We start from the raw sequence: 20,235 nt of genomic DNA on the forward strand, positions 1-20,235 counted from the left end.
TAAAATTATAAAAGTAGAAACCAGTACTATAAACTTTAATAACTCCTGTGTACTTCCCTTGAATATCATTACTCGTTACTTATTTCTCGTCAGTAGAAAATGCAACACTTGATTCCATTAGAATATATGAAATATTAATACGACGATCAAATTTTGTATTTTCAACATTTAATTTTTCACATTCTTTAATACAACAGATAGCACTTTAAACTACAAGACTGGAGGCATTTAGTGGATCATTAATAAGGCAAGTCTTCTTGTTTGCCTTTTATCTTTTCCAATCTAACTTCCTCAGGTCTATAACAAAATGTTAACAATACAGAAAATGCAATAATACAAGATTTACGTTAAATAGTTTCTAGTCTCACTTTTTAAAATCCTAGACTTAAAAGATCAGAAATCTACTTACATGATTCATTACAGTTGCCATCTTATAGTTAGCACACGGGTAATAATAAAGTCAATGAAAATCTCATTTTTTTCCACTATCTGATAATAAACATCCTTCTCCCTAAGGTTGCTTTTTCCTTATAAACACATTATCAGTGGTCTAAGGAAAAAAAGTCTAGTTGGGAGAGGCCAAAACACTTCCTTCAGGGTCACAGGACACAATGACTATTTGCTTATTTGGTATCCTTTCCTCAAGTTTTGGAAGACAATAGTGAGGAAGCTAGAGGAAGACAATAGTGAAGAACTTTAGGTCTCTGATTCCCTCAATAAGCTCAATAGATAATCCTAGTAAACTCTTACAATGACCTAATTCTTGATCTGTTAATCATAGAATTGCAGAATGTCAGAGCTAAAAGGGGATCTAAGAGATCAGAGAGTTCAACACCTGAGTTTTACAGATGAAGATGGTAAGGGCTACAGAGATTAAATAGCTTATCAGCAGAGAAAAGACAAATATCAATCAAGTCTACCTGATGTATATAGGCATATGCTTTTTTTACAGGACTACAACTCATTAATAAACTATTTTAGATTACATTTTGTGCTAGATGACTGCAAAATATGGTGAAAATTTGTGCTAAAAATGAGATGCTAGTAAACCACAATATATTAAATAGAAATGTATTCCAGCACATTTCCCACTGAACAGATTTAATATTGGCTTGCTTTAATTTTAATAGAGTATTCAACTTTTCTTTCCTTTCTTTCCACTCAGATACTGAAATAGACCATAACATACACTTTCGTTGAGTTTACTAGCTTCGAAACGCATCCTAGTCTTCTCCATATTTTCAATTTCTTGAACTATTTCAGCAGCTGTTAAAATAAAGACATACAGCCAAAGTTAATTACATGGTTTCTCACTGTACTATGCTTATGTAAGTTGTTAATAATGAAGCTGTGAGACAAGTATATATGAACCCTGCCCCATTTTTATTATTTTTCTATAAGTCTAAAGTTATTTCAAAATAAAAGGTTAAAAAAATAAGTTAAAACTCTTAAGTCTTACACATGCAAACAGTTTAAAATATAACTAGAAAAGCACAGTAAAGTCACTTACTTTCCTTTGAGTATATAGGTATAAATAGTAGTCTCAATGGAATATGAAAATTAAATTTTTTAGTGTGAATTCAATTCTTAAAGGATATCCACTCAAAATCCAAAATATTAAATGTGGTATAACAGGCTACTTTTCAAGGGGAGACAGAGGTCTACAAATACCAGGGGGAAAGTGGCCTTGCCTCCAGAACTTTTTTTAGTAGCTGTAGTTACCAATCACAAACATTAAGATCTGAAATACATTGTCACATACATCAAATGCCTTTGAATGTATTTAAATAGCGTGGAATTTGCAAATGTTATCTTTCTGCCTCCAAAGTCAACATATTAAAACTAAAAAAAAAATATGGTACAGAATAAAAATCTACAATCCCTCCATATATTTATATGCAAAAAAATATTATGTCTGAAATTTGCTTCAAAGTAATCCACGGGAGAAAGGAATGTATATGACAGATGACACACATAGAGTATGGGTCAGTAAGCTGGACAATAGGTATATGAGGGGAATCACATCCTTCACCCTATTCTATATAAATTTGACATCTCCTTTTAAAGATTTTTATAAAACCCATAATCTTCAAGAGGATCATTTAAGAATGCAATTAGCTCAATTTAAAGTTTATGTTGTACCTTTATACTAGTATAAAACTAGTATAAACACTGTAAATAGTTTCTCACTGTGTATAAGCGTGAACAGCTAGCATAAATTTAGCGGATCATGGTATAACAGGACACCAAAGAGACTACTTGTATTTCACCCAATCATTTAACATAAGTATCATTCAAGATAGAGAACATCTGGCATATTCTCTTATAAGGTATTAAGGAAACTATACTAGGAATAGACATAATTTAGGGGCTTTAATCTGTCAGGGAGACTTTTGATGTAGAGAGCTGGATATAATATCACTCTCACCCTAACAAGAAAAGACTGGGTAATCTATGAAACTAACTATTCTTGAATCCATCAGAGCTAAGTCACAGGGCAACCAACTAGCCTGAAATTTAAGGAAAGACAGGTGCCTTAGAGCAGGGGTCCCCAACCCTCGGGCCAAGACCGGTACCAGTCTGGGGTCTGTCAGGAACCCGGGTGCACAGCAGGAGGTGAGCAGTGGATGAAAGAAGCTTCATTTGTATTTGCAGCTGCTCCCTAGCGCTAGCATCATTGCCTCAGCTCCACCTCAGATCATCGGGCATTAGATTTTCCTAGGAACGCCGGTCCCTAGTGCCAAAAAGATTGAGAACCACTGCCTTAGAGGACAGAGAGGGTCATGAAAACTGGCTGACACTGGGCAGAGGAGACTGACACAGGACAAAGACTGGGACCACAATAGCTCTGGGTAAGAAGAGTTCAGCTAAACTTTTTGATGAATTACAGTAGGCCAAGAGTGAACTACCAAGAAAGTATAAAAATCCTGGGACGCTTAGACTCAGGGGGAGTCACACCTATTCCAAGGCTATTTTCTATAGACTTTACTGGACATTCACAAGAACTACTGAGGGAAGGACAGGAAATTAGAAAAAGGATCCCACCAGATCCAGGCCTGGGAAAGGAGAACAATCCCCACTGCGGAAAAGACATGAAACCCCACCAGATCTTTAACTCTTAAGAAAGAAAAGCATTAAGCCACTGAAGGATGGTCAGCAAAATTGAAGTCCCCAGAGCACAGGTAAATGGCCTGCTGCTTCTGAGAGAAGGAAACAAAGAAAACCTGCAAGAGGTTCAGGAAATCGCCCCAGGCCCAGACCACTAGAGGACCCCTGCCACTTGAAAAGGGGAAGGACCACTGAGAGCCACACCCTGAGAGCCAGGATTGATGAGCCTGCCTAAGACTGAGAATAAAATGACAGAGAATCACCCCATGTTCCCTACTTGTGAGCTAACATGCTCCAAGGATGAGTAACAGTAATCTACCAGGATAGAAGTGAGCATGGAGAGACTCTACGAGGCAAGGCTCACAAGGAAATCCCAAATGTCAGTGATACAGGTACATTTGAAAAATAAACAAATTTCTGGCAACTCAGCCACCAACCTAAAGTACAAGATAAATGAAACTGGTAGTAAACTGAAGGCAATCACAGCATTGCATTATGCTTCTCATCAAAAACTATTCAGTCAGAGAATAGGGGTATACCCTGCCACCCCCACACACGAAATCAAGCATTGCATCATGCTTCTCATCAAAAACTATTCAAGCCAGAAGATAATGGAGAGACAAATTTAAAGTGTTTGTTAGGATATAAAGCCTGCCAATCTAGAATTCTATACCAAGGGCTCTGAAAATTAAGTTGTCATTAGAACCACAGCCCACAAAAGTAGGCCAGGCTCTGCATGCTACACCTAAACAGACTGACTGCCTGCTAAAACAAAATATTTGAAGAAGATTAAAATCTCACAATATTACACTCAAAATGTCTAGGATACAATAAAAACATATGTCATATTAAGAAGCAGGAAAAACAAATCTTGGATGAGAAAAGACAATCAACAGATGCCAACACTGAGTTAATTCAGATGTTGGAATTATCTGACAAGAATTTTAAAGCTACCATCATAAAAGTACTTCAAAAAGTAAGTAGAAAAACAAAGAAAACAAAACTGCTACTGTATGTTATACTTTTATGACAGCATTAGGTCCATTATAAAAATGTTTTTTAAGTTACTTTAAATGTTACATTTGCTATTAATTTCTTATATTTAAAAGAGGGTTACTAAATAATAAAAAAAAAATTAGAAACAAATCAAATGAACCCTACTATATTTCAAATAAATAACATAACCACAATGAAGGAAGGAAAAAAAGGAACTTATGAACACAATATTTGACTAAGTGCCCTCAGTCCAGGCCCAGGGGGAGGAGAGAGGGGAGGCTGGGTAGAGAGGACTAAAAAAATTCCAGAATACTTTCTTATTAGTAGGTCTGTTTTGCAGTGGTGTAGTAGTACAGATAGAGCAATTCTGAAAGTATTTTAGATGTATTATAGAATTGAACAAATGTGCTGATGCTACTGGGAGAGAAGATTCTCCTTATAGAAGGGAAATGCAAATATAGAATAAAATTAATGAAGAACCTCATGGGGCTGGATTGAAAGTTGAGGTATTGGTAAATCATTATTTCTAATACACATTAAGTGTAAATGGATGTACATGTGTATGTTTATATGTAGTATGTATGCACATATGGACATGTACATGTATGCGTATATTCCTGAGCTCTAGCTGCTTAAAGAGTCTGGAACCATATCTTGGTTTCCCCCCAGGGAAAATGGCTGAATGCAGGACTGAGGCAGGGAAAGACAAGATGAGTCCGCACTACCTTGCTACATGGTAGAAGAGAAAGATAAATACCACCAGATTTTGCTTATATGTGGAATCTAAGGAACAAAAAGGACAAACTAATAAAAAACTGATTCAAATATAGATAGATAAAAATTTGGTGAAGGAGAGGAAATGGGGGTTAGGGGGCTGGAAGAATGGGGTGAAGGGTTAAAGAAATACAAATTAGTAGTTGATAGATGGTCATAGGGATGGAGAGTATGGCATAGGGAATGCAGCTAGCACTAATATATTGGCTAAGTGGAGAACCAGAAGAGAAAAGGAGCAATTAGGGGGATCGTTTTATAAACTATATAAATATCTAACCAATGTATTGTATACTTGAAACAAATTAAAAAAAATAGTAAAAAAATTTAAGAAAAATAATGGGAGGCATGTCATGAGGACCAGGAACCAGCACAAAGAAGCTCCCACTGGCCAAATCTGAAAAAACATAAACACCAAAATAATTAAGAGTAGAATAAGTTACAAATCTATGAATTTACACTGATAATAGACAAAAGGAAAAAAACAAGAGTGGGCTCTTGTTTTCAGAATCCTAAAAGTGGCAACTGGTAAATGCGGAAGGAGTGCTGAAGTTAGAAAATGATCCTTTTGCAACTATCACAGAAAAGATTAGTTCACGTAGAATCACCAAACAATGTTAAATATAGGGGCGAATTTTTAATGAGGTTTAGATATTTACATGGTATTAAAGTGTCTCTTTACAGATTTATTAGTAATAAGGGGGAAACTATACAATGGAGAAATTGACAAGGTGATCAAACCTGCCATTATGAATGAGGGGGCACGGATGTCAAATACCTCTGAATGTAACTGATACACTGAGAGGGACAAAACATCATTTATATAGTATTCTCTCTAGGAATATACAACAGAAATGTTATTATAGGAGAACATTAGACAAAGTCAAAATGAGAAACATTCTATTTGGAATAAAAACAACAAAGACTATATTCTTTTAAAATGCCAATGTCATAAAAAATAAAATTAAAAAAAAAAAGGAAGGCTGAGGAATTGTTCCAGATTGAAAGAGATCGAAAGGATATTATAACTAAATGCAGTATGTGATCCAAAATTGGATCGTGTACTAGAGGGGGGAAAAATCTATAAAGGCCATTATTAAGGACACTGCAGAAACTGGAATAAAGATGATAGATTAAAGTACTGTAACAAAGTTGAATTTACTAAAATTGATAATAACTATGGCAATAAAAATGAGTATCCTTTTTCTTAGGAAATACACAATGAAGTATTTAGGGGTAAAGAGTTAATTAAGACTACACATCTTATCTCAGATGGTTTAAGAAAAAATATGTGTATAAAGATGGACACAGACAAATACATACATGTTCATACAGAGAGAAAGAAATAGTAATTCATACAGCAAACGAGGCAAATACTATAGGTAAATCTGTGTAAAGGACATGTATGTGCTCTTTATGACAGTGTTTCAACTTTCCCTCAAGTTCAAAATTATTTCCAAATAGTTTTTTTAAAAGAATGTAAAATTAAGACATTTTCAGACAAAAGCTGAGAGAATTTGTCTCAACAGTACATCTATACTAAAAGAAAATATTAAATAAACTTTTCAGGCCAAAAGAAATGATATCAAGTGGATCTTAGCAAAGAAATGTAGAATACTAGAAATGGTAAATGTGTAGACACACACAGAGTTTTTCATTCTTTATTTTATTTAAAAGAAAACTGACAGTTTAAAGCAAAAATGGTAATGAGGTATTATGGGGTTTATAACATATAGAAGGATAATCTATTATGACAAAAATAAAACAGGATGGGAGTTGTAAGGCCTTTACATTACACATGTAACATATTATTTGAAGGTAGACTGTGTTAAGTTTAAGATGAAATATGGTAAACTCTAGAATAATCAGTAAAATAAATTAAACAGAGGTATAGCTAATAAGCCAATAGTAGAGGTAAAATAGAAAACACTCACTCAAAAGAAAGCAAGAAAGGAAAGAAAAAACAAAGAATGAAGAGGACAATTAGAAAACAAAGAACAAGATGGGAGACTTAAACCCAACCAAAGAAATTAAATAAAATGAAATGATTTAACGCCCACAATTTAATGGTATATCTTATTAAATTAAATTTAAAAAGCAAATTCAAACCTCACATTGCTTTCAAAAAAACACAGTTTAAATATGATACAACAGGTTTAAAGAAAAAGAGTGAACTGAGATAATGGAGCAGCTATACTCATATCAGATAAAGTAGATTTTCTGACCAGGACTATTAACCAGAGACAAAGACAAATATTTCATAATAATAAATAGGTTAACTTATCAAGACATAATACTAAATCCATATACACCTAGTCACAAAAAGGAAAATTGAAAAATGCAAAAACATATATATACTTGCTTATTTCAATAATCTTCTCAGTAATTGGAAGAACAACAAACATGATATCAGTAAATATGCAGAAGACTTAAGTATACTATTCAACAATTTTACATACTAACATCTGTGGATTGCTTGCTGAATCTTAACAGGTGGTCCCGGAAGGGTAGAGGCTTGAGCTAAGTTTCACCTGCAGCTGAACCCCTCTCAGGACTGTGCCACTGCACAGCTACTTCACAAATCCACACTAATAAGACCGGGAGACTTAGGAGCTTTGCTTAGTACACAGAAATAAACATAGAAAAGCAGCCAAAATGGGAAGAAAAAGAAGCAGAAACCATATAACAGAACAGAACAAAGATCCAGATATAATGGAGTCAAGTAATCTAACAGATGCAGAGTACAAAACACTAGTCATAAAGATACTCAATGAACTTTTGGAAAGTGTAGAGAACTTCAACAAAAAGATAAAAAATATAAAAATGGAAATAGGAATTATAAAAGGGAACCAGTCTGAAATGAAGAACACATTATCTGAAATGAGAACTTTATTAAATGGACTAAACAAAGGAATAAACATAGTGAGTAAAGAAAAGAATCAAATGCCCTAACTAGAGGACAGGAAACCCAAGGACACATAAGCAGAATGGCAAGAAAAAAGATGCCAAGACTATAAAAATAATTTAAGGAGCATATGGGTCACTATTAAGGGTCCAAATATCTGTCTGATTGCTGTAACTGAAGAAAATCAAGATGCTGAACAGTTGTTTGAAGAAATAATGACGGAAAACTTCCCTAACCTGGTAAAGGAAATGGACACAAAACCCCAGGAAGCTCAGAGGATTCCAAAACTCAGAGATCCAAAGAGGCCCACACCAAGACACATCATAATTAAAATGCCAAAGGGTAAATAAAAGTATATGTGTAGCATGTTCTACTATAACTTTACGATGACGACTAGGACATCACTAGATAATGGGAATTTTTCATGTCCATTATAATCTTACAGGACCACCATCCTATGTGCAATCCATTGTTAACTGATAGTCATTATGCAGCTTACAATTATATAATACTAATAATTTTATAAAACAATAATGATAAAGAACTGTGTAGAAAAATCATAATGGTAACATTTAGTGAAAGTTCAACTACTTGCTAAAGTATTGTGTGAGGCAATTTGCATGCATTTTATCATTTATTCCTCTCAAAAACACTATAAAGTAGGTAATATTGTAACCCTTATTTATTGATGAGAAAACTGAGATAATAAGGAACTTGCCCAAAGTCACCCAGTAATACAGCTACAGAATTGGGATTATAACCCAGGCCCTAGGTCAACCCTTCGACCCACACTAAGTCTGGAGAGACGTAATAGAAACTGGCAGTTGTGACTGCTTCTAAGGGAATGAGGACTAAGATTGGCTGAGGGAAAGGCTGGCTTGTCACAGTATACTCAAGGTACCTTTTGAATGAATGCATTTGCATGTCTTACCTATTATCAAAATGTATTTATTTAAATTTTTTTCAATGGTTTATATTCCTTGAGCTATGCAGAACTGCTTTATCCAGATAACAAGCATAACTCAGTGTTTTATTACTTTACCTGATTTAGGATGCAAAGCATCACACTGTGCATTGTACATGTGTACAAATTCTTGGTGCCTTTTAATAAGCTGTTGTTTGTTTCCTTGAATAGATAATCCATATTGTTTTAGCTTTTTCTTTAAATCGCGATCTGAGAGCAAGTTATAGACAGTTTTGGGTAGCGGCTTCCTTTTGTGAATAGAACTGAAAAGGAAAAGGAATCATTGAGGGTTATTGTGAATTACCAAATGCTTTTCATGTAAAACAGTAATTTATCTTCTGACTCAATACCAGGATGACTAGGAGAACAGAACCATTAATTTAAAAATGGGAAAGAAAAGGATGAAACTGACAGATAAAGTTGACAGTGTTCAACATGATGCATGCGAGGTGCCAGTGGGGCATTAGATAGAGGGATCGCAGTGGAAGCCAAAACTTAAGAGAAACTGAGGTCTCAGAAAGAGGTCAGGCCTAAAGATGCAGACTGAGAACTCACACAGAAGGTTTGTGGATTAAATACTATGAGAACTTCACTTAGAATCACACTTATGGAAGTTTTTTATGTAGCACTTTTATGCTTTATTATAATTCAATTCTCCACCTCTTTAAAGCATGCTTTTCCTAAAATTTGCCCATGGTTTCCCTGCAAAATCTCTGTCAAAACCAGTTATCTCAGATGATTAGAAAACAAATGCTACTGAGTGTTAAGCTATGGATTAATATTATCATATATAGCATCTATAGAAAAAGTTGATCCACAGGCAAAACTGCCTCCTCAAACCCAAGGCAATCATTCTGCAAAAACACTAGATGAAATGAAAGATCTGCTAGGATGATTAGCTTTACCAAACGCATTACCGCCAATGAAAAAAGAATTCAGAAAGTTGACAGGAACATGGTATTCTTGTGGCATCATATTCTAAGAATGCAGTTGAAAACAACAGCAAAAAACTCAACAGTATTTTGTTCTCTTCAGTTTCAATTAATTATATTAATGAATATATAAGACATTAAAAGAAGTGTATTAACAAAATCACTACCTGGTTCTTCAATCCATTTATATAATTACTATACTGATAAACACTAAGCTATAATTATAAGTATAATAAAGCCCTATTAAATGACTTTCTTCTACTCCCTCCAAAAGACCAGTGAATAAACAGTATTTGTTAAAATGGAAGAAAAGTCAGATACCTAAGGGTATCAATGACTTGAGACAATTTATAACAGAAACTCCTTACTGACTGTATAACCTGACTCAATGCTATGGCAATTGGGTGATTAATAAGTAAATATTCAAGGTATTCTTTACAATTATAATAATTCTAAAATGAAAATATCAAAGGTTCAGGTAAAAATTAAGAAGAATTTTAAAGCAATAGGTTTATCCAAAAAGCAATATTTTATAAAAGACTTTCGTATAACTGGTAACAAAAGGCCAGGCTACTCAGACTTTAGTGAACCTCAGAACCTCCTGGAGAGCGTATTTAAAATGCAGACTCTCAGTCACTTCTCCACACCATCCCCTAACTCTGATTCTGTTCTGGAGTGGAGACCTAAAATCTATACTAACAAGGTTCCATAGGGTAAATCTGATGAAAATGGTAAAGATCATACTGAGAGAAATAGTACAGCTAAATACGGGCGGGGAAAAAAAAAAAAAAAGACAGACATTTCTCTATTAACCACCAATGCCATTCCATGGCAAAATTATTTCTTTTATGCTCTATTAATAAAGTCTAAAGGCCAGAGATAACTACCTAACTGCAGAAAGACCAGCAAACCCTCAACAGATTACATTTTTCTGAAAAGTGCTCTTCTTATGACATTGAACTCAGCAAGACTGAGAAGGTTATGGCTAAATAAAATCACAGTAGGTAGCCAGAGCTAAAACATTTTGTAGGAGTTTATATAAGCATACTGCAAGGAACAATTCATTAAGTTTGTATGTCTAAAACATTTATTTTATCAAGGACAGATGACTATGAAGTTCTAATGGAAAACTGTACTGGTCACTGCATTTATAATGAAAAGCACCAGCAGAAACCAGTAATTTCTATCAAGAATTTTAAAATATAAAAGCCTAATAAATGCTTCCCAAAACATGAAAATTACGTTGATCTTTCTTCCATGATTTAGTGAAACTGAGTAATACTTTTAAGGTCTTCAAAATCTAAAGACATCAAAAGGGAGAGTATTCTGTGAATCAACTCAGATATGAATCTATATATAATGGATTAAGGGTTGTCATCCATATAGAGGAAATAGCCTGTTAAGGTGCTGTGGAGAAAATTTTGCAAATGTCAGAGACTCTTTTAGGTGACCAGACCCCAGGAACAGGATATAACTTCTTTACAGAGAAATATGGTTCAATGTTTCTCTAAGTGTTATCTTCTCAAACACAAGTTTTACAAAATGTGAGTTATGAGGACAAAAGATTTTGGAGTCAAATTTAGGAATTACTGAATTAAAGAAAATCCAACAATTATCTTTAATGTAGGAATTCTCAGAGCCAAGTTTTCAATATATTAATTTGTATAGTCAATTATTCCCTAAGAGAGAGATATAGTATACAATGCTTCTAAGTTGTACAATAGAGAAACTGATAGGACTATAGCATTCCATGGAGTATGATTTGGAACCACTACTGGAACTGGAACTTAATTATACATGAAGGAGTATATCTTTAGAGTAATTGATAGAGTGAAATGTGTCAGAAGAAATATAATGAATGCATCTAGAAAAAGAGCAGTCCACACAAGTTATCAGTGCTGATTCCTTACTCTTCAAGGAGAAAATGCTCAGCTTCTATATACCCAATTCTTTCTTTACAAAGAAACATTTCTAAAGAGAAATACAGGTCATCAGAATCTCATGGCTTATGGGAAATAATCCTCAGGATGATGAAGTTTCATTTATTCCAAAATTCAACTAAGCAACCTAAAAAATTCTAAATTTTATTCTCATCAACAAATTTTCCCACTAGAAGAGAGTGTTGTACACACAAGACTCCACAGGGATCCAAGGAGGTATCTTGGGGCCTAGAGGCCCCAGGGATAATAGGCAGGCACAAAGCAGGAGTGGGGAGGTCAGGCAGAGCAGCATAATCCCCAGGTCCTCCATCTCTACTTTCATTCAACAGAGCCAATTTTATCTATTTTATATGTTATGCTTCATTATAAGATTTCACTTGGAAAAAATAAAAAAGGTTTGCTAGAGGAAAAATGTTAACTCTCAAGTTAAAAGTACTATGATAAGAACTGTAAATTAATACCCCCCCCACCGTAAATTAACAAAGCATCATTGTTCTTTATATGTTAGCTTTTATAAGTTATAACAGCACAATTCTGTCCCTCAAAACCTGAATTCACTTCAAATTTATTCATAAAAATTAAGTGACACCATTATATCTTTAATCACAAAAAATAATAATAAATGGTCCTGCATTAGCATCATGGTTTTTAGAAAATACTCTTTGAAATCCTTCAGAACGGACCAAACATAAGAGCCAACCATTCTATTCATCCCCACTTTCCTGATACCAGTTTCTTTCCTCTCCTTTTTGAAATCTCTCTGATTATCACCTGTTCTCTCCCTCTCCCCTTCTGCTTCAGAAGGGTTCCTTCTACACATCAAGGATAACTTCATTACTAGACTTGTCGTCTCTTACACTTTCAACCTTGTTCCATCTATTATTTGCTCTCTCCCTGGAGACAGGAGGAGAAAGATGGAAGGCTTAAACAATTTGTTTTAAAAAATAAAATCTTCCTTGATCTTGATGCTTACTTCTTCCCCAAACTACCATCTTATCTCTCTCCTTTCCTTCATCACCAGACTCCTCTAATTTGGGGTTTCTGTTTCTTTATTATCTCCATTAACCACAGATTCCTTAACACTCTGCAATTTAACTTTGACAAAATTTCATTCCTACACAACTTAAATGTTTAACAATAGTGGCCACTGTTATAAATGACTTTGATGTATACGGGATGCAAAATAGAAGTTTGAGTGCAAACACTGAGTGGACAACTTAGTTCTGTCACCTGGGTGGTTGAGGGCTGTGGGCAGGGCCATTCCATTTCATATGTACCCTTTTGTACCTTTTAATGGCATATATACGTAATTTGCTTATTCAGAAAAATAATTTTTTTTAAAAAAAAGCTTGACTTAAAATTTGGAAAAAATTTATTTTAAATGTCTGAGCATCCTAAGAACCAAAGAAAGATTTTATATGTTCTATACTCGGTCTAACTTCACTTTCTTTATCATAGTTCTAAAATTCTAAGAGAAGAAAACAAGTTTAAAAAGAATCCTAAATCACTAATTTCTTGTTAAGTCAAAATTTATTAGTAGTTAAATTCGATGCATCTCATTATATTTGGCAAAGTGGGAGGTGAGGAAGGAACAAGGAGCGGGAATAGACGAGTTGATTATCAAGATTTAAGGAACGAGCAAGTGGGAGAGGGATTCTGACACACGATCACTAAGATAAAATGGATATATTTTTTTGCCCCACGTTTATCAAGCATAAGAGGCACCTAAAATGTAGCTCAATGGTTATGCTTAACTTTCTTACCTTCTGAGGCTTTCCTTCTTCTCTTCACGTGATAAACAGTTGTCTAAGTGTGTATTAATGTGATTTTCTGGAATATTGACCCCGCAAACAGGACAGTCCACTGTATTTTTTCAAAAAAGAGAGATTTTATTGTTTGTGGAATGGGCAAAAATAATGTAACATGGCATCTTTCAGAAATTAAGGTAAAATATAGAATCCCAAACTTAACATGCACTTTGGAAAGCAGAAGAGAAAAATAATGACACCTCAGGGCACCATAAGTAGGACAAATTGGTTACTGGATAATGACTAAATTGTAAGAAGTCACAGAATTCAAATCCTGGGCCTAGAGGAAGAGATTGCAAAAAGGTCTTAAAATTTGTTTATTAGAAAAAGCTTTGGTAAAGTCTTTTTCCACCAATGTGTGACTAAACTATAAAGCTAATCTTAGGTTTCTCGAAGTCTTAGAAGCCACCCATCCATGTTTAATGCGAAAGCAATTATAACAACTTGAGTTAAGGCCTACTCAGCTGGGAGCAGGGTGGAGAAGGTGGTAGTGGTGTAGCTAGATCAAAGCCTTTATTAATTTGGGCCAATTAAAGCTCAATTTTTCAATAATTACAAATTTGTTAATTTAGCTCTCATTTATAATTATAAATGTAGTGTTAAAATTAAAAGCTGAAAAACAGAAAGCTACTGCCATATTCGAAGTATAAACTTTAAAATTGCTTCATTTTGCAGCAATCAGCCTGAATTCCCATTCTATGTGAGAGAACAAACATCTAGAAGCACTACCTACATCAATCTCTGAAACTGTTATAAGGTAAAATCTGGTTTACCCTTTCCTAAAGCCCTCCCCTTTCATAAATACTGCTTATTTATCCTTATGTCATGTGGGATGAGAGGGTAACCATTATGTAAGGAAATACACATGTGAAAATACTTTCCTACCTTTAGCAACTTGTTTCAAAGTTGATGTAGAGGGTGCTTCAGGTACCTTAGTATCCACGATGCCTGGAGCTGTCTTTAACACAGAAGGTGTCTCTTTGGTCTTTACAGAAGCGCTCACCTCTTTTCGAGGGCTGAATTTGCTTTCATTCTCTTTTAGCAAAAACTGTGATGTAGAACCACCAGTTTCTCTGATCAAGAAATTCTCCATTAACTTGCTTCCTTGCTTTAAAGAATGTCTGAAGGCTACAGGACTGTGTACTTTGGCAGCAAGGTTCTTTGAAGAGGATGAAGCAGGAGAAATGGGTGATGACTCTAAGGCAAACTGCAATAAATGATTCCTTGAAGAACAAAAAACATAATAAATAATTAAGATATCAAGTTATATCAAGTTATGTATAATATCAAGTTAACTGACACAAGCTGTTTATTACTCATTTAACACTTAATTCTAAGAAATACAGAACTTACTCCATTATGATAACCAAACCAAAGTGTTTCTTCTAGAATAAAATTCAAAGCAATATACCTGACTTTAAAAAGCAGTTCATTTGTTTATAGAAGAAAATGGAGAAACTTCAGATTCTGGTGGTTGAGAATAGGTGGGATGAGATTTACTCTCCAATCATAAATAACTTGAATTCTGGACAAAATATATCCAACAACTGTTTATAAGCATGGGTTCTAATTAACACAAGGCAGAAATCCCCGAGAGAGAAGAGAAACATGAAGTGATCCAATATTCTCTCAAGAATTCCCCCTAAAAGAATTTTCTGGGAGTTGGGTATTGAACTGAAGTCAAAACAGGGACCAGTGGTCTCAGTTAGCAGAGGGAAAAGAGATCAGAGTCGAGGCAAAGATGGCTAGGATTGGAGGGACAGGATGTTGGACAGGGTGTAGCCACAAAAAGGAAACCCCAGTAGTCTGCTTAGAAAATCTCGTCAGTTCCTGATCATCTCCAGGGCTGCACAAGCATAAAACAAAACTAGGAGACCTGGTAGGAGGCAGATTCCTGGGACGCTGAATTTCCAAAAATGAGTGCTAAAAAAATGTTGGGAGTTTGAGCCCAGCCAAAGCTGAGAAACCTTGGTGAAGACCCTAGATATTCAGCTGTTACCTCTCAAAGGCCACACCTTTGGAAGAAGAATCATACTCTAGAAACATAAACAAAACTGAAATAGATCAAACCTAATAAAACATTAAACCAGGCCAAAACAGATAAAAATGAAGAGCTGATAATTTAATTGCCTATCATCAAAACAAAATTCAACATCTTTCAAAGAAAAGATAATTCGCAGCCCCTACAGTATTTCATTCATAATGTTCAATGCATAATTAAAAATTACTAGACATGCAAAGAAGAAAAAGCAGCCACTAACCAAGAGATAAAATAGTCAATGAAAGCAGATCCAGAGGTGATCCAAAAAGTAGTATTAGAAGAAACTATGACGAATGTTAAAGAAAAAAGATGAAAATTCAGACAAATGGATAAAATGAGAACGTATTATAAGAGGGAATTAAAAAACATCCCAAGAAGGATGAAGCAAAGCAAATGAAACCTAGTCATATCTTAAGCAAACTGCTGAAAAATCAAACATAAAGAGAAAATCTTATAAACAACCATGTCTTACCTCCAAGAATCTTGGCACTACTGACACTTTGAGTCTGATAATTTTTTGTAAGAAACTGTTCTGTGCATTGTAGAAAGCTTAGAAGAAACTACAGCACCTGTCAAACTGGATTATTGAAAACTAAGATACAACTATATGCTGTTTAAAAGAAAATACTTTAAATACAAAGACCTAGAAAGGATGAAAATAAAACAATAGAAAAAGATGTACCCTGCAAACACTAACCAAAAGAAAGCTAATGGGGCAACATTAACAGCAGACAAAACACATTTTAAGCCAAAACGTACTGTGAGAGAAAAAGAGGGACATCTCATTTTGGCAAAATGATTAATTTACCTAGAAGCCATAAAAATCATAAATTATATTCACTTAACGCAGCTTCAAAATGTATAAAGCAAAAACTGATAAAACTGAAATAGCTAATTCACAATATTTGTTATAAACAATGGTGCATATAAATATAAACACACCTCTCTAATAGAATAGACAAAAAATCAATAAGGACACAGAAGATCTGAACTAATTCAATTAATTAAACTGATGTAATTAACAAATAAAAATCATTACATCTAACAAATGCAGAATACACATTCTTTTCGAGTATACATGGCATATTTACCAACATAGACCATATTCTGGGCCATAAAGTAAGCCTCAACAAATTTCCATTGACTGAAATAATTCAGTGTATCTTCTCTGACCACTGTGAATTCACATTAAACTCAATAACAGAAAAATAACTAGGATATCTCCAAATGTTAAAAAATTAAGCATCATATCACACTCCTAAATAAACCCACAGGTCAAATAACAATGAAGACTGGAAAATATTCTGAGTTGAATGATAGCATGAGCGTTTCCTAAAACAGTCCTAGAGACCAAATTATAACTTAATAAAAAAACTGAAAATCAACATTCTAAGCTTTCAACTTATAAGGTTAGGAAACGAACAGCAAATTATACCCAAATAAGTAAATAAATAACAATAGACATTAGTGAAATGGAAAATAGACATAAAAAAGAAAATGTACAAAGCAAAAACTGGTTCTCTGAAAAAAATTTAAAAAATTAGTAAACGCCTACCAAAACTGAAAAAAATGAGTGAAAATACAAATTACAAAAACAAAGAATTAAAAGGAGATACCATTACAAATCCTACAAAAAATAAAAGATAATAAAAGGATATTATGAATACTTTATACTAATAAATTTGAAATTTTAGATGAAATGGATAAACTCCTTGAAAAATACTACTCATCAACACCAACAAAGGAAGAAAAAGAAAACCTGAAGAGTAGTATTATTAAAGAAATTGAGCTGTAATTAAAAACCTTCCAAAAAGACAGTTTTGCTGGCAAACTCAACCAAATATTTCAGAAAGAAATAATATCGATATTACAAAAACACATCCAGAAAATAGAAAAAGAGGAATGCTTCCCAACTCATACTAAAGCCAGCATAACCATGATAACAAAATCTGACAAGCACATTATAGAAAAAAATTCTAGTCCAATATCTCATAACTAAAATAGAAAAATTCTTAATAAAATAATAACAAATAAAATTGAGAGATAAATTAAAATATATACTGCACCATGACCAAATGATATTTATTCCAGGAATGCAAAGTTAATTTGCTATTTGAAAAATCAATGTAATCCACTATATTAGCAAAAAAAGAAGAAAAAAAAAACAGGAGAAAAACTATATAATCATCTCAATACTTTCAGAAAAAGCATTTGATAAAATTCAACACCTATTCATTATAAAAACACCCAGAAAATCAGGAATAGAAGGAAACTTCCTTAATCTGAAAAAAGATACCTTCAAAGCCTATAACTAATATCATAGTCACCAATGAAACACTGAACATCTCCCCCTAAGATTGAACACAAGACAAGGATATCTACTACCATCACTTCTCTTCAAATTGTACTGGAGGTCCTAGTTTTTGTGGTAAGGTAAAGAGATAGAAAAGGTACAAATGCTGGAAAGAAAGAAAGCTTTTTAATCTGTAGATAACATGATCACATCCATAAAAAATCCAAATAAAAAAAATCTGTAAGCAACTAGAATAAGTGAATTTTTACAAGGTCATTGGATATGTCAATAAACAAAAATTAATGCTGCAACTATTTACTAGAAAACAGAAAATAAATTTTTAAATACCATTTGAAATACCATCAAAAATATTAAATACCTGAGAATAAAATTAATAAGTGAATCTGTCAAGAAAAAAATGAATCTTGACCCTTATCTCTTAGCATACACAAAAATTAACTTGAATAGGTTGGTAGACAGAAATATAAAATCTAAAACTATAACAATTCTAGAAGAAAACATGAAACAACCTTTATGACCTGAGGTAAGTAAAGATTTCTAAGATGGGGGCGGGGGGGAAGCAGTAATCATTTAAAAAGAGAGAGAGATAAACTAGACTTCATCAAAATAAAATATCTGTTCATCAAAAGACATCCTTTATAAAACAAAAAGGCAAGCCATAGATAGGGGAAAACAATAAAATACATATATTTAATCAAAATACATAAAGAACTACAAATCGGTAAGAAAAAGACAATACAATTTTTACACATTGGATAAGAAATGGAGCAAACACTTTACCACAGATACAAGAAGAATCAACATGCGCAAGAAAGGTACATCGAGAAATGTAAATTAAAACCACAATGAGTTACCATTCCACACCCAACAGAATGCTTACAACTAAGAGGACTAATGGTACCAAATATTAAAAAGGATGTGGAGCAACTGAAACTCTAATACATTCCTGGTGAGTATGGTCCAACTCAAATGGAAAACTGTGTGCAAATATCTTATAAAGTTCAATTATACATGTATCTTGTAAGCCAACAATTTCATTCCTAGATATACATCCAAAAGAAATGAAAATAGATGCCTGTACAAAGATAGCACACAAATGTTCACAGCAGCTTTTATCATACTGACCATAAACTTGAAACAATCCAAATCCATCAATATATGAATAGATAATGAAATTGTGTATATTCACACAATGGACACCTTTGGCAATAAAAAGGAATGAATAGTGATACAAGCAACAACATAGACAAATAAAAGCAACAGTATGTAAAGGAAAGGAAAGAATAAATATGTACTGTATGACTCCATTTATATGAAGTTTAAGAACAATCTGTGAGGATAGAAACCTGAATGGTGATTGTCTATGGGGGTAGGGATTGACTAGAAGCAGAAAAAGGGAGCTATGGTGATGGAAATGTTCTACGCCCTGGCTGTAATCATAATTACACAGATGCATGCATTTATCAAAATTCAATGGTCAAAATTCAAACTCCCTGTATGTATTTCACTTTATCTAATTTTACCACAGTTTAAAAGAATCGAGGAGTAGTAAAAATAAATATAAACTTAATTTCAAAAATCTCACCTATATATACTAATCAGAAAGGCTAAAATTAGACCCCGAATACCAAGTGTTGGTGAGGATATGGAGCAACTGTAACTCTCATACTTTACTAGTGGAAGTGTAATTGGAGACTAGGCTTAAAGACCCCAACAAATAAATGAATGACTACATTCTTACCTAGGAATTAACATTTCTAATATATATCAAAAGAAATATATGTACATATTCATGTACAAGAATGTTCACACTAGCAGTATTTAACAGACAAAAACTGAAAAAAAAAAAAAACCCAAATGTCTTATCAACAAGAAAATGCAGGGAAGTTTATCCATATATGATCACCTCAAATCTAGAGTCATAGAAAAAGATCAAATATTTACCACAATGACATATTATTCACCTGGATTTTTCTTTGTGTATTGGCCTAAAATCAATAAAAATCACTATATTAACACTCATACCACCTAGGGGTTAGTTACTTCGCTGGGCAGGAAATGACATAAAAAGAAAAAAAAAAGCAGTAATTATTTTCTTCTACCTCAGTTTTACAAAAATCCACAAAAGTTATATTTACATCAAGATATCCTGCTTCGTAACATATTTAATTTCCAGTCATGATCTAAATGCTTTGACCCTTTGAAATATGTCTTAAGAGGTTCCTCAAAAAATTAAAAATAGAACTACCAAATGACCCAGTGATCCTGCTTCTGGGTATTCTGGGTATTTATCTAAAGAAATCCAACCCCTAATTTGAAAAGACATATGCAACCCTATGTTGCAGCATTATTTACAAAAGCCAAGACATGAAAGCAACCTGTGTCCATCAATTGACAACTGGATAAAGAAGATGTAGTACATATGTACAATGGAATACTACTAGGTCATACCACTT

General features: G+C 33.6%; 1 protein-coding gene across 6 annotated transcripts in view; it reads right to left on the minus strand.

Moving 5' to 3' along the window:
- RAD18 (RAD18 E3 ubiquitin protein ligase) overlaps positions 1-20,235 on the minus strand; it is an 84,812-nt gene that overhangs the window by 45,303 nt on the left and 19,274 nt on the right. For all 6 annotated transcript variants that reach the window (XM_016134858.2, XM_016134857.2, XM_016134856.2 and 3 more), the window contains 4 exons: positions 14,310-14,647; positions 13,380-13,479; positions 8,823-9,007; positions 1,190-1,266 (listed from right to left, as the gene is read on the minus strand). In XM_016134858.2, coding sequence (XP_015990344.1) covers positions 1,190-1,266; positions 8,823-9,007; positions 13,380-13,479; positions 14,310-14,647 — 700 coding nt within the window. The remainder of the gene's footprint in view (positions 1-1,189; positions 1,267-8,822; positions 9,008-13,379; positions 13,480-14,309; positions 14,648-20,235) is intronic.

The sequence above is a fragment of the Rousettus aegyptiacus genome, unplaced genomic scaffold, assembly GCF_014176215.1.
Source record: "Rousettus aegyptiacus isolate mRouAeg1 unplaced genomic scaffold, mRouAeg1.p scaffold_m13_p_4, whole genome shotgun sequence".
NCBI lineage: Eukaryota > Metazoa > Chordata > Mammalia > Chiroptera > Pteropodidae > Rousettus > Rousettus aegyptiacus.